Source organism: Mesoplodon mirus, assembly GCF_964341445.2.
Source record: "Mesoplodon mirus genome assembly, chromosome: 2".
Taxonomy (NCBI): Eukaryota; Metazoa; Chordata; class Mammalia; order Artiodactyla; family Ziphiidae; genus Mesoplodon; species Mesoplodon mirus.
The window spans coordinates 104420551-104435758 of NC_138977.1; the positions used below are offsets into that span (position 1 = coordinate 104420551).

Genomic DNA, 15208 nt, shown 5'->3' on the forward strand with positions numbered 1-15208 from the left:
ATGTTCCCATATCTCTTCCCTCTTGCATCTCCCTCCCTCCCACCCTCCCTATCCCATCCCTCTAGGTGGTCACAAAGCACCAAGCTGATCTCCCTGTGCTATGCGGCTACTTCCCACTAGCTATCTATTTTACGTTTGGTAGTGTATATATGTCCATGCCACTCTCTCACTTTTTCACAGCTTACCCTTCCCCCTCCCCATATCCTCAAGTCCATTCTCTAGTAGGTGTCTTTATTCCTGTCTTACCCCTGGGTTCTTCATGACTTTTTTTTTTTTTTTGGCGGTACATGGGCCTCTCACTGTTGTGGCCTCTTCCATTGCGGAGCACAGGCTCCGGACGCGCAGGCTCAGCAACCATGGCTCACGGGCCTAGCCGCTCCGCGGCATGTGGGATCTTCCCGGACCGGGGCACGAACCCGCCTCCCCTGCATCGGCAGGCGGACTCTCAATGACTGCGCCACCAGGGAAACCCCATGACTTTTTTTTTTCCTTAAATTCCATATATATGTGTTAGCATACGGTATTTGTCTTTCTCTTTCTGACTTACTTCACTCTGTATGACAGACTCTAGGTCCATCCACCTCATTACAAATAGCTCAATTTTGTATTTTTTATGGCTGAGTAACATTCCATTGTATATATGTGCCACATCTTCTTTATCCATTCATCCAATGATGGACACTTAGGTTGTTTCCATCTCCTGGCTATTGTAAATAGAGCTGGAATGAATATTTTGGTACATGGCTCTTTTTGAATTATGGTTTTCTCAGGGTATATGCCCAGTAGTGGGATTGCTGGGTCATATGGTAGTTCTATTTGTATTTTTAAGGAACCTTCATACTGTTCTCCATAGTGGCTGTACCAATTCAGATTCCTGCCAGCAGTGCAAGAGTGTTCCCTTTTCTCCACACCCTCTCCAGCATTTATTGTTTGTAGATTTTTTGATGATGGCCATTCTGACCGGTGTGAGATGATATCTCATTGTAGTTTTGATTTGCATTTCTCTAATGATTAATGATGTTGAGCATTCTTTCATGTGTCTGTTGGCAGTCTGTATATCTTCTTTGGAGAAATGTCTGTTTAGGTCTTCTGCCCATTTTTGGATTGGGTTATTTGTTTTTTTGTTATTGAGCAGCATGAGCTGCTTGTAAATTTTGGAGATTAATCCTTTGTCAGTTGCTTCATTTGCAAATATTTTTTTCCCATTCTGAGGGTTGTCTTTTAGTCTTGTTTAGGTTTCCTTTGCTGTGCAAAAGCTTTTAAGTTTCATTAGGTCCCATTTGTTTATTTTTGTTTTTATTTCCATTTTTCTAGGAGATGGATCAAAAAGGATCCTGCTGTGATTTATGTCATAGAGTGTTCTGCCTATGTTTTCCTCTAAGAGTTTGATAGTTTCTGGCCTTACATTTAGGTCTTTAATCCATTTTGAGCTTATTTTTTTGTATGGAGTTAGGGAGTGTTCTAATCTCATACTTTTACATGTACCTGTCCAGTTTTCCCAGCACCACTTCTTGAAGAGGCTGTCCTTTCTTCTCTGTACATTCTTGCCTCCTTTATCAAAGATAAGGTGACCATATGTGCCTGGGTTTATCTCTGGGCTTTCTATCCTGTTCCATTGATCTATATTTCTGTTTTTGTGTCAGTACCATACTGTCTTGATTACTGTAGCTTTGTAGTATAGTCTGAAGTCAGGGAGCCTGATTCCTCCAGATCTATTTTTCGTTCTCAAGATTGCTTTGGCTATTTGGGGTCTTTTTTGTTTCCATATAAATTGTGAAATTTTTTGTCCTAGTTCTGTGAAAAATGCCTGTGGTAGTTTGATAGGGATTGCATTGAATCTGTAGGTTGCTTTGGATAGTAGAGTCATTTTCACAATGTTGATTCTTCCAATCCAAGAACATGGTATATCTCTCCATCTATTTGTATCATCTGTAATTTCTTTCATCAGTGTCTTATAATTTTCTGCATACAGGTCTTTTATTTCCTTAGGTAGGTGTATTCCTAGATATCTTATTCTTTTTGTTGTAATGATAATAAATAGGAGTGTTTTCTTGATTTCACTTTCAGATTTTTCATCATTAATGTATAGGAATGCAAGGGATTTCTGTACATTAATTTTGTATCCTGCTACTTTACCAAATTCATTGATTAACTCTAGTAGTTTTCTGGTAGCATCTTTAAGATTCTCTATGTATAGTATCATGTCATCTGCAAACAGTGACAGCTTTACTTCTTTTCCTATTTGGATTCCTTTTATTTCCTTTTCTTCTCTGATTGCTGTGGCTAAAACTTCCAAAACTAGGTTGAATAAGAGTGGTGAGAGTGGGCAACTTTGTCTTGTTCCTGATCTTAGTGGAAATGCTTTCAGTTTTTCACCATTGAGGACGATGTTGGCTGTGGGTTTGTCATATATGGCCTTTATGATGTTGAGGAAAGTTCCCTCTATGCCTACTTTCTTCAGGGTTTTTATCATAAGTGGGTGTCGAATTTTGTTGAAAGCTTTCTCTGCATCTATTGAGATGACCATATGGTTTTTCTCCTCCAATTTTTTAATATGGTGTATCACATTGATTGATTTGCATATATTGAAGAATCCTTGCATTCCTGGAATAAACCCCACTTGATCATGGTGTATGATCCTTTTATTGTGCTGTTGGATTCTGTTTGCTAGTATTTTGTTGAGGATTTTTGCATCTACATTCATCAGTGATATTGGACTGTAGTTTTCTTTCAGAAAAGGGCTTTGATCAGAAAAATATAACTATGGATATCTAACAAGGCTTTTTGGAAGTACCCAGACCTATTTTGTGAGGTCCATAAAAGAAAAAGGAGGAAAGTCTTTGTAGATCAAATAAAAACAAACAAAAAAAAGGAAATGGGAGATTTGCTTTTTGGCCTTATTTCCAAATATACCTATGGGTTTGGAATGTGCTCATTTAAGGGATATAGGGAAAAGTTTTTTATTTAGAGGGGGTCCTGAAATGTCAGAGACTTGCCTTACTGTATTTTGATTGCTTCTGGTGTAGGCAGACAGCAGGAGATCTTTAGGAACATTCAAGAATGTGCGAAGCAGGACCAGCACAGATTGTAAGGCAGTGTAAAAGAAGGTGACCTTGTGGAAGGAGTTAACAACTGAGAACTGAGGTGTCTTACCTTCATCGAAATCATAATTAACCTCTATTAATTTATTCTTTCACTAAACAGAATATATACAGCATATTGTCCTAAATACTGTAGGGAATACAAAAATGAGCAAAGCAGTCTTTAATGGAACTTAAAATGTTTGCAGACATAATAAATTTACATATAAGCTGTAATACAGAGTAAAGTATGAGAAATGCTCTAGGGGAAGAACAAACACATTCAAAAAGTGTAATTTTGTCTGGGATAATAAACGTATTCTCAGTAGAGGTGATATTTGAGCTAGATCTTGTAGAGTGAAGAGAACATTGCATGCCCCACTATATATGTGTTCAGGAAATAAAGAGTAACATTCACTGTTATAAGAGCACTGAGTACAAGTGAAACAGAAATTTTATTGGTTGTTGACAGATTGTAAAGGACCTTACAAGTTATGGTGATGTGGATTTAGACTCTATTTGTCAGGCAAAGGGGAAATCAGTGAAGATTTGAGTGCATGAGAATAGCATTATTGAATAGCATTATAATCTAGCTACAATTTGCTAAATGTAGTAGAGAGAGGTTGAAGGTGGGGAACGCAGTGGGAAGAGGTGAGATCATAACAATATGGTGTTAATAATAGTGAATGATCATTCCAGAATGTGTTATAGGAACTGCAGATTCACAATCTAACTGACTTGTTATATTGTGAAATCAATTTAGTTGGTGGGGCAAGCATTTAAAAAAATGAAATAGAATAGAATAGAAATATTAGATTTTATTGTATTTCATAAGGTAGGTATTGTTTTATGAAACTTGTTTCATTTTTTCATACATAGAATTTTGTTACATATTTATGGAGCTGTGATGTAAAATATATTTCTTGCTGTGGATTGTGGTCAAGATAGAGAAACTCTACTAGAGGGTATATTCATAGAAAACCTATCTTCACAGCAGTGGTTGATGGTTCTCTATGAATATACTGTAGGCAGGAGTATGAGAGAAACGCTAGGCACATTGTGTGTGGGAAGATCACTCTGTATTTGAAATAGCCACTGACTAAAGCATCAGTCACTTATTCTGCTGTTTCTTTTAGGAACATGATAGTTAACATACAGTTTGACCAGGAGACTATAGTTTTTGAATGCTCAGTGTCATAATTTTGAGATATCGCTGGCATTTCTGAAAATAATCAAATGTCTTTGGAACAGTAGTTCTCAAAAAGGAACAAGTTCACCCCTTAGGAGACATTTGCCAATGTCTGGAGACATTTTTGGTTATCATAATTTGGGGGGAAGGAGTGTATTTCAGGCATCTAGAAGGCAGAGGTCAGGGGTGCTGCTAAAATTCTACAATGCATGGAGTAACCTCTTAAAACAAAGAACTATCCAGACCAGAAGGTCAAAAGTGCCAAAGTTGAGAAATTCTGCTTCAGAGTGACCCAAACTAGTTATTTAAAAGAAATGTAATTTTTAACAGAAGTTGAAAGAAAGACTCATGTTATTGGCCTAACACAGATTCAATGATATTATTTGTAGAATGCTCTGATCACCAACTTTATTATTAGATTTTAAACAATATATCAGTATTTGTTTACATGTGACTCAGGATTAAGTGCTTCACAAAACAGTTTAGAAATATAAAGTTATAACTCTAAGATCATTTCTTGAACCTTAACACTAGAAATCAGAATTATATCTTGCCACCATAATATTGAATAATTTATATGCCTATGTATATTTTTATATAAGAAAAAGCAGCTTTATCTTGAAGTGAGTTCAGAGAATTGGCAGCCAGCCACCTAAGTGAATCACATGGTTTAAAATTGAATTTAAAACAGATTCAATAGAACTCACTGAAATTTTTATACAGCTGATGATTCAATAAATATAGACAATCATAAAGATATTTTGTAAGAAAAGGGCCTGTGAAATTTGTACCTGGGTTTTAGTCCCCCTGGGGATACAAATTACCTACAGCTTTACAAAGTTATTTACTTTTCCTGGCTTCACTTCTCTGAACCCTAAGTGTACTGGCCCACATGACATGTAGTCTCTCCTAAGCTTTAAAATTCTGTGAGTCTAAGTTATGGATCAATTTTTATGGTGAATAAATTTTAAATCTCTTTTAGATTATTTTAGGATTTTTTTTAAAAAAATTATTTACTTTATTTATTTTTGGCTGCGTTGGGTCTTCGTTGCTTTTAGGATCATTTTTATGCCTTATTAATAGCACATGGGGGAGATTGTTATAAAATCACTCAATTTTCTAACAGTTTGGCTTATATCTGGACTGCATGAGTAAACGACGCCCCACCTATAAACCCTGATGTTTAGTCAGCATTGTCACACAGAGTAAATTTACACAAAATCTTCACTTAATTGTATCATGGAATACATGAGCCTGACTCACCTAATGTCTTCATGAGACACTTAGGGGGTTCATTTAATCACTTTGTTCGTGTGTTCTGTATGGTTGGTCCTCAAATTTTATATTAAATTAAAACAAAAACTATTGTTTCATGGTTGCAATAGTCAGGCTGTTGATGCAAGCCTTAGGAGATAATTGGCTGCAGCAATACACAGGAATAAACTTTTTCTTTCTGTGTGGAAGGATAATGCTCATTAATTCTTCAACATATTAACAAATTCTCATTTTTTCTAGGCATTTAAGCTTACAACAGTAATGTACAAAGCTGCCTCCTGGTGGTCCAAGCATGTAAACGCATCTATAAAATATCCAATTTTTGTGCCATTTTTTTCGGACTGCTCATGAAGTTACTATCACCTTCCCCCCAATTTTTGTAACAAAAATACATCTTTGATTAGCTAATTACTGTATATATTCATTAAGCAGGCTTTTTCTGGGTATATCTGAAGGTAGGGATATTCTGTGTGTGTGTGTGTGTGTGTGTGTGCATGTGTGTGTGTGTGTGTGTGTGTGTATGTTAAAGAATCACTGAAAAATTAGGGAGATTTTGCAGCAGACAAAGCTTATAAGATCTCTGGCTTGATTTATCACCATACTTTGTTTCCTAGATATAACTTTTTAAAAAATTAGGATCCCTCCAATGGATTTATAAATTGAAAGTATGGAAAATTTCTTTGGAAAATCTGTAAGAACTAGAAAAATGTATTTGTGACCTCTGGAGAAATGATAGAAATTATGTAAGGGTTTCCTAAACTCAGAGTTCAAAAAGTTTCTCACTTGAGGGAAAAAGACATTCTAAAAATCTTACAGATTATCCTCAAAAATTTGCATTGCTCCTCTTTTATACTCTAGCTTGCTGATTTAAAGAGCTCAGTATCTCTGCTGTATTTTTCAAGCCAGGCTAAACTGACCCACTACCTTATAAATTTAAATCCTTTACAAATTGGCTATGGGATTTTGATTGATTAAAGTGATTCTGAAATAAATCATATCATTTAATCTCACTTCATTGTACTACAACCACAGAATATATGGATTCTCATACATGTATGACCTGCATACAGCTCTCAATGTTTAACTTGTATAGTGAATTAGAGGCCTGTTCTTGAAGTAATCCAGTTTCGGTAATAAGCCACTTTTGTGTAGACTCCAGGTTTGTTCTTTTGCCCACAGTTATCTCCCCAGCTCACAATTCCAATGAGATACCAGGTATCTTTAAGATCCTTTCCAACTAAAGGTCCCCCAGAATCACCCTGAAAATAAAAAAAGAAAAAAGAGAAAGAAAATTAGCTAAATGTAAAACTTATTACTTAAGATATTTTGATGAACCACATATTTTATTATTAGACAGTATATGTATAGATTACCAATTCTAGGATAATTAGTTGAAACATGGGTTTCAAAAGTTATAAAAGCCTTAAAGTTCAATTTCCACATTTTATTTTTTTATTTTTTCAACTTTATAGATGTATAATTCACAAATAAACATATATATTTAAAGTGTACATCATGATAATTTGACATATATACTTTGTGAAATGATTACCACAGTCAGGTTAATTAACACATCCATCACCTCACAATACTTTGTGTGTGGGTGGATGTATGTGTGTAGTAAGAATGCTTAAGGTCTACTCTTAGCAAATTTCAAGTACACAACACAGAAAGTCAATCTGATGTTAGTTTTTTCTGACTTCAACTAAGGTGCCTGGGCTTCTGTTTTATCAGACAGATGAAGCACCTCCCAATGTACCCCAGTAGCAATCCCTGTATTCCTGCTTAGACCCCTATGCCTGAGTCACTTCCTCGATAACTTCCCCAATTTTTCTATGACTAGAGCTTTGCCTTATTATGCACTGAACAGTCATGGGGAAGGAATCTTACCTCTGCTCCCCAGTCCATGAAAGCTCTTTATGACCACCAATCTTTCCAGAGGCGTATCATTCCAGAGGCGTATCACTGATCTCACTGTTCGTCTAGATTCCCATTTTCAGTGTGTTCCTGTCACCACCTCCCACTTGCCTGTCATGGCATGAACCTCTCTTTGGCTTCCCTGAATTCTAGATGCCTCCTCCACATTCTCAGCAACCAGGGCTAGATTCTGCTCTTGCCCAGCGTATATGCTGCAAAACTCTCTGCTATTTTTCTGACAGAGGTTGTCTATGTTGTGTAATTTGTGGGACTCTGGGCAGGGCTTTCTGCCACCTGATAACAATACAATTCCCATCATTTTAGTATGTGGAATCACCTCCTTGGAGTTTTCAAGAATCTCACATTATAAAGCAACTGCCTCCAGGAAGAAACACACTTTACTCCTTTGTCCAAAAATATACATGCAGGATAGATGCTAGACAACAGAGTAGGCCACTGGAAAGGGGACTAGATATTCACACCATGGCCTAATCCACCTTCTCAGCATCAACAGCTTCTCACCTCTCATCCTCCTTAGGCTGAGACCCAACAGATTACTTGGAGTTGACTCAAATATGAATTATAATTTCACACCTTCAGAATTTTAGCTATGCTTTTTCTCTTTTCTATAATATTCTCCTCTTATTCTGTAGAGTAAGTGCTTTTATCCTTCAGGCCTCATTGAAGTATCATCTCTCTAATACTTGTTCCAGAAATGTTCCTTCAAGCTAAAAATGTTTGTTCTCCACATTTGAAACTAACACAATATTGTAAATCAACTATACTTTAATAAAAAATTTTGTTCTCTGTTATATAATTTATAACATTACATCATAGTTCATTGTTCATAATTGTTTCCTTTCTAAATGTGAGCTTTTTAAGGAAAGAGACTCTGCTTTATGAACCGGTGGATTTCTGGTATTAGAAAATTTAATTTTGTTGGTTGTTTGATAGCATCAAAGAAACTCTTTGCTTATTTTGTTTTGCTTAATAAAACATTTAAAAATATGTTTGTGGGACTTCCGGGTAAGATGGCGGAAGAGTAAGACGCGGAGATCACCTTCCTCCCCACGGATACACCAGAAATACAGCTACACGTGGAACAACTCCTACAGAACACCTACTGAACGCTGGCAGAAGACCCCAGACCTCCCAAAAGGCAAGAAACTCCCCACATACCTGGGTAGGGCAAAGCGGAGAGATCCCCACACAGAGGATCAGTGCCGAGCGGCACTCACCAGCCTGAGAGGCTTGTCTGCTCGCCCGCCGGGGCGCGCAGCGCTGGAAGCTGAGGCTCGGGCTTCGGTCAGAGCGCAGGGAGAGGACTGTGGCTGGCGGCGAGAACTCAGCCTGAAGGGGGCTAATGTGCCACAGCTAGCCGGGAGGGAGTCCGGGAAAACTCTGGAGCTGCCGAAGAGGCAAGAGACTTTTTCTTCCCTCTTGGTTTCCTGGTGCGCGAGGAGAGGGGATTAAGAGCGCTGCTTAAAAGGGCTCCACAGACGGGCGCGAGTCGCGACTGAAAGCGCAGAGCCCAGAGACGGGCGTGGGACGCTGGGGCTGCTGCTGCCGCCGCCAAGAAGCCTGTGTGCGAGCGCAGGTCACTGCCCACACCGCCCTTCCGGGAGCCTGTGCAGCCCGCCACTGCCGGGGTCCCGGGATCCAGGGGCGGCTTCCCTGGGAGAACGCACGGCGCGCCTCGGGCTGGTGCAACGTCACGCCGGCCTCTGCCGCTGCAGGCTCGCCCTGCACTCCGTGCCCCTCCCTCCTGCCCGGCCTGAGTGAGCCAGAGTCCCCGAAGAGGCTGCTCCTTTAACCCTGTCCTGCCTGAGCGAAGAACAGATGCCCTCCGGCGACCTACATGCAGAGGCGGGGCCAAATCCAAAGCTGAGACCCAGGAGCTGTGAGAACAAAGAAGAGAAAGGGAAACCTCTCCCAGCAGCCTCAGAAGCAGCGGATTAAAGCTCCACAATCAACTTGATGTACCCTGCATCTGTGGAATACATGAATAGACAACACATCATCCCAAATTGAGGAGCCCGGAGTCAGTGCTGTGCCTCTGAGGTGGGAGAGGCAACTTCAGGACACTGGTCCACAAGAGACCTCCCAGCTCCACATAATATCAAACGGCAAAAATCTTCCAGAGATCTCCATCTCAACACCAGCACCCAGCTTCACTCAACGACCAACAAGCTACAGTGCTGGACACCCTAAGCCAAACAACTAGCAAGACAGGAACACAACGCCACCCATTAGCAGAGAGGTGGCCTAAACTCATAAAAAGTCTGCAGACACCCCAAAACACACCACCAGACGTGGACCTGCCCACCAGAAAGACAAGATCCAGCCTCATCCACCAGAACACAGGCACTAATCCCCTCCACCAGGAAGCCTACACAACCCACTAAACCAACCTTAGCCACTGGGGACAGACACCAAAAACAACGGGAACTACGAACCTGCAGCCTGCAAAAAGGAGACCCCAAACACAGTAACATAAGCAAAATGAGAAGACAGAAAAACACACAGCAGGAGAAGGAGCAAGATAAAAACCCACCAGATCTAACAAATGAAGAGGTAATAGGCAGTCTACCTGAAAAAGAATTCAGAATAATGATGGTAAAGATGATCCAAGATTCTATTTCCCAGATCCAAAATCTTGGAAATAGAATAGACAAAATGCAAGAAACAGTTAACAAGGACCTAGAAGAACTAAAGATGAATCAAGCATCGATTAAAAACACAATACATGGGGCCTCCCTGGTGGCGCAGTGGTTGAGAGTCCGCCTGCCGATGCAGGGGATACGGGTTCGTGCCCCGGTCTGGGAGGATCCCATATGCCGCGGAGCGGCTGGGCCCGTGAGCCATGGCCGCTGGGCCTGCGCATCCGGAGCCTGTGCTCCGCAACGGGGGAGGCCACAACAGTGAGAGGCCCGCATACCGCAAAAAAAAAAAAAAAAAAAAAAAAAAAAAAAAAAAAACACAATACATGAAATAAAAAATACTCTAGATGGGATCAATAGCAGAATAACTGAGGCAGAAGAACGGATAAGTGAGGTGGAAGATAAAATAGTGGAAATAACTGCTGCAGAGCAAAATAAAGAAAAAAGAATGAAAAGAACAGAGGACAGTCTCAGAGACCTCTGGGACAACATTAAACGCACCAACATTCGAATTATAGGGGTTCCAGAAGAAGAAGAGAAAAAGAAAGGGACTGAGAAAATATTTGAAGAGATTATAGTTGAAAACTTCCCTAATATGGGAAAGGAAATAGTTAATCAAGTCCAGGAGGCACAGAGAGTCCCATACAGAATAAATCCAAGGAGAAATACGCCAAGACACATATTAATCAAACTGTCAAAAATTAAACACAAAGAAATCATATGAAAAGCAGCAAGGCAAAAACAACAAATAACACACAAGGGAATCCCCATCAGGATAACAGCTGACCTCTCAGCAGAAACTCTACAAGCCAGAAGGGAGTGGCAGGACATAATTAAAGTGATGAAGGAGAAAAACCTGCAACCAAGATTACTCTACCCAGCAAGGATCTCATTCAGATTTGATGGAGAAATTAAAACCTTTACAGACAAGCAAAAGCTGAGAGAGTTCAGCACCACCAAACCAGCTTTACAACAAATGCTAAAGGAACTTCTCTAGGCAAGAAACACAACAGAAGTAAAAGACCTACAATAGGGCTTCCCTGGGGGCGCAGTGGTTGAGAGTCCGCCTGCCGATGCAGGGGAAACGGGTTCGTGCCCCGGTCTGGGAAGATCCCACATGCCGCGGAGCGGCTGGACCCGTGAGCCATGGCCACTGGGCCTGTGCATCCGGAGCCTGTGCTCCGCAACGGGAGAGGCCACAACAGTGAGAGGCCCACATACCGCAAAAAAAAAAAAAAAAAAAAAAAAAAAAAGACCTACAATAATGAACCCAAAACAATTAAGAAAATGGGAACAGGAACATACATATCAATAATTACCTTAAATGTAAATGGACTAAATGCTCCCACCAAAAGACACAGATTGGCTGAATGGATACAAAAACAAGACCCATATATATGCTGTCTACAAGAGACCCACTTCAGACCTAGAGACACATACAGACTGAAAGTAAGGGGATGGAAAAACATATTCCATGCAAATGGAAACCAAAAGAAAGCTGGAGTAGCAATTCTCATATCAGACAAAATAGACTTTAAAATAAAGACTACTAGAAGAGACAAAGAAGGACACTACATAATGATCAAGGGATCGATCCAAGAAGAAGATATAACAATTGTAAATATTTATGCACCCAACATAGGAGCACCTCAATACATAAGGCAAATACTAACAGCCATAAAAGGAGAAATCGACAGTAACACACTCATAGTAGGGGACTTTAACACCCCACTTTCACCAATGGACAGATCATCCAAAATGAAAATAAATAAGGAAACACAAGCTTTAAATGATACATTAAACAAGATGGACTTAATTGATATTTATAGGACATTCCATCCAAAAACAACAGAATACACATTTTTCTCAAGTGCTCATGGAACATTCTCCAGGATAGATCATATCTTGGGTCACAAATCAAGCCTTGGTAAATTTAAGAAAATTGAAATTGTATCAAGTATCTTTTCCGACCACAGTGCTATGAGACTAGATATCAATTACAGGAAAAGAGCTGTAAAAAATACAAACACATGGAGGCTAAACAATACACTACTTAATAACGAAGTGATCACTGAAGAAATCAAAGAGGAAATTAAAAAATACCTAGAAACAAATGACAATGGAGACACGACGACCCAAAACCTATGGGATGCAGCAAAAGCAGTTCTAAGAGGGAAGTTTATAGCAATACAATCCCACCTTAAGAAACAGGAAACATCTCGAATAAACAACCTAACCTTGCACCTAAAGCAATTAGAGAAAGAAGAACAAAAACATCCCAAAGTTAGCAGAAGGAAAGAAATCATAAAAATCAGATCAGAAATAAATGAAAAAGAAATGAAGGAAACGATAGCAAAGATCAATAAAACTAAAAGCTGGTTCTTTGAGAAGATAAACAAAATTGATAAACCATTAGCCAGACTCATCAAGAAAAAAAGGGAGAAGACTCAAATCAATAGAATTAGAAATGTAAAAGGAGAAGTAACAACTGACACTGCAGAAATACAAAAGATCATGAGAGATTACTATAAGCAACTCTATGCCAATAAAATGGACAACCTGGAAGAAATGGACAAATTCTTAGAAATGCACAACCTGCCAAGACTGAATCAGGAAGAAATAGAAAATATGAACAGACCAATCACAAGCACTGAAATTGAAACTGTGATAAAAAATCTTCCAACAAACAAAAGCCCAGGACCAGATGGCTTCACAGGCGAATTCTATCAAGCATTTAGAGAAGAGCTAACACCTATCCTTCTGAAACTCTTCCAAAACATAGCAGAGGGAGGAACACTCCCAAACTCATTCTACGAGGCCACCATCACCTTGATACCAAAACCAGACAAGGATGTCACAAAGAAAGAAAACTACAGGCCAATATCACTGATGAACATAGATGCAAAAATCCTCAACAAAGTACTAGCAAACAGAATCCAACAGCACATTAAAAGGATCATACACCATGATCAAGTGGGGTTTATTCCAGGAATGCAAGGATTCTTCAATATACGCAAATCAATCAACGTGATACACCATATTAACAAATTGAAGGAGAAAAACCATATGATCATCTCAATAGATGCAGAGAAAGCTTTCGACAAAATTCAACACCCATTTATGCTAAAAACCCTGCAGAAAGTAGGCATAGAGGGAACTTTCCTCAACATAATAAAGGCCATATATGACAAACCCACAGCAAGCATCGTCCTCAATGGTGAAAAACTGAAACCATTTCCACTAAGATCAGGAACAAGACAAGGTTGCCCACTCTCACCACTCTTAGTCAACCTAGTTTTGGAAGTTTTAGCCACAGCAATCAGAGAAGAAAAGGAAATAAAAGGAATCCAAATCGGAAAAGAAGAAGTAAAGCTGTCACTGTTTGCAGATGACATGATACTATACATAGAGAATCCTAAAGATGCTACCAGAAAACTACTAGACTTAATCAATGAATTTGGTCAAGTTGCAGGATACAAAATTAATGCACAGAAATCTCTGGCATTCCTATATACTAATGATGAAAAATCTGAAAGTGAAATCAAGGAAACACTCCCATTTACCATTGCAACAAAAAGAATAAAATATCTAGGGATAAACCTACCTAAGGAGACAAAAGACCTGTATGCAGAAAATTATAAGACACTGATGAAAGAAATTAAAGATGATACAAATAGATGGAGAGATGTACCATGTTCTTGGATTGGAAGAATCAACATTGTGAAAATGACTCTACTACCCAAAGCAATCTACAGATTCAATGCAATCCCTATCAAACTACCACTGGCATTTTTCACAGAACTAGAGCAAAAAAATTCACAATTTGTATGGAAACACAAAAGACCCCGAATAGCCAAAGCAATCTTGAGAACGAAAAATGGAGCTGGAGGAATCAGGCTCCCTGACTTCAGACTATACTACAAAGCTACAGTAATCAAGACAGTATGGTACTGGCACAAAAACAGAAAGATAGATCAATGGAACAGGATAGAAAGCCCAGAGTTAAACCCACGGACATATGGTCACCTTATCTTTGATAAAGGAGGCAGGAATGTACAGTGGAGAAAGGACAGTCTCTTCAATAAGTGGTGCTGGGAAAACTGGATAGGGACATGTAAAAGTATGAGATTAGATCACTCCCTAACATCATACACAAAAATAAGCTCAAAATGGATTAAAGACCTAAATGTAAGGCCAGACACTATCAAACTCTTAGAGGAAAACATAGGCAGAACACTCTATGACATAAATCACAGCAAGATCCTTTTTGACCCACGTCCTAGAGAAATGGAAATAAAGACAAAAATAAACACATGGGACCTAATGAAACTTAAAAGCTTTTGCACAGCAAAGGAAACCATAAACAAGACCAAAAGACAACCCTCAGAATGGGAGAAAATATTTGCAAATGAAGCAACTGACAAAGGATTAATCTCCAAAATTTATAAGCAGCTCATGCAGCTCAATGACAAAAAAACAAACAACCCAATCCAAAAATGAGCAGAAGACCTAAATAGACATTTCTCCACAGAAGATATACAGACTGCCAACAAACACATGAAAGGATGCTCAACATCTTTACTCATTAGAGAAATGCAAATCAAAACTACAATGAGATATCATCTCACACCAGTCAGAATGGCCATCATCAAAAAATCTAGAAACAATAAATGCTGGAGAGGGTGTGGAAAAAAGGGAACACTCTTGCACTGCTTGTGGGAATGTGAATTGGTACAGCTGCTACGGAGAACGGTATGGAGGTTCCTTAAAAAACTACAAATAGAACTACCATATGACCCAGCAATCCCACTACTGGGCATATACCCTGAGAAAACCATAATTCAAAAAGAGACATGTACCAAAATGTTCATAGCAGCCCTATTTACAATAGCCCGGAGATGGAAACAACCTAAGTGTCCATCATCGGATGAATGGATAAAGAAGATGTGGCACATATATACAATGGAATATTACTCAGCCATAAAAAGAAATGAAATTGAGCTATTTGTAATGAGGTGGATAGACCTAGAGTCTGTCATACAGAGTGAGGTAAGTCAGAAAGAGAAAGACAAATACTGTATGCTAAC

General features: G+C 39.1%; 1 protein-coding gene across 1 annotated transcript in view; it reads right to left on the reverse strand.

Annotated features, from left to right (window-relative positions):
• Positions 1–6629: 6629 nt before the first annotated feature.
• Positions 6630–15208, reverse strand: part of TMPRSS11A (transmembrane serine protease 11A) — a 78026-nt gene continuing 69447 nt past the window's right edge. Inside the window, exon 10 of the mRNA XM_082629509.1 lies at positions 6630–6803. Within this exon, the coding sequence (XP_082485635.1) occupies positions 6642–6803 (162 nt within the window). The 3' untranslated portion in view covers positions 6630–6641. The remainder of the gene's footprint in view (positions 6804–15208) is intronic.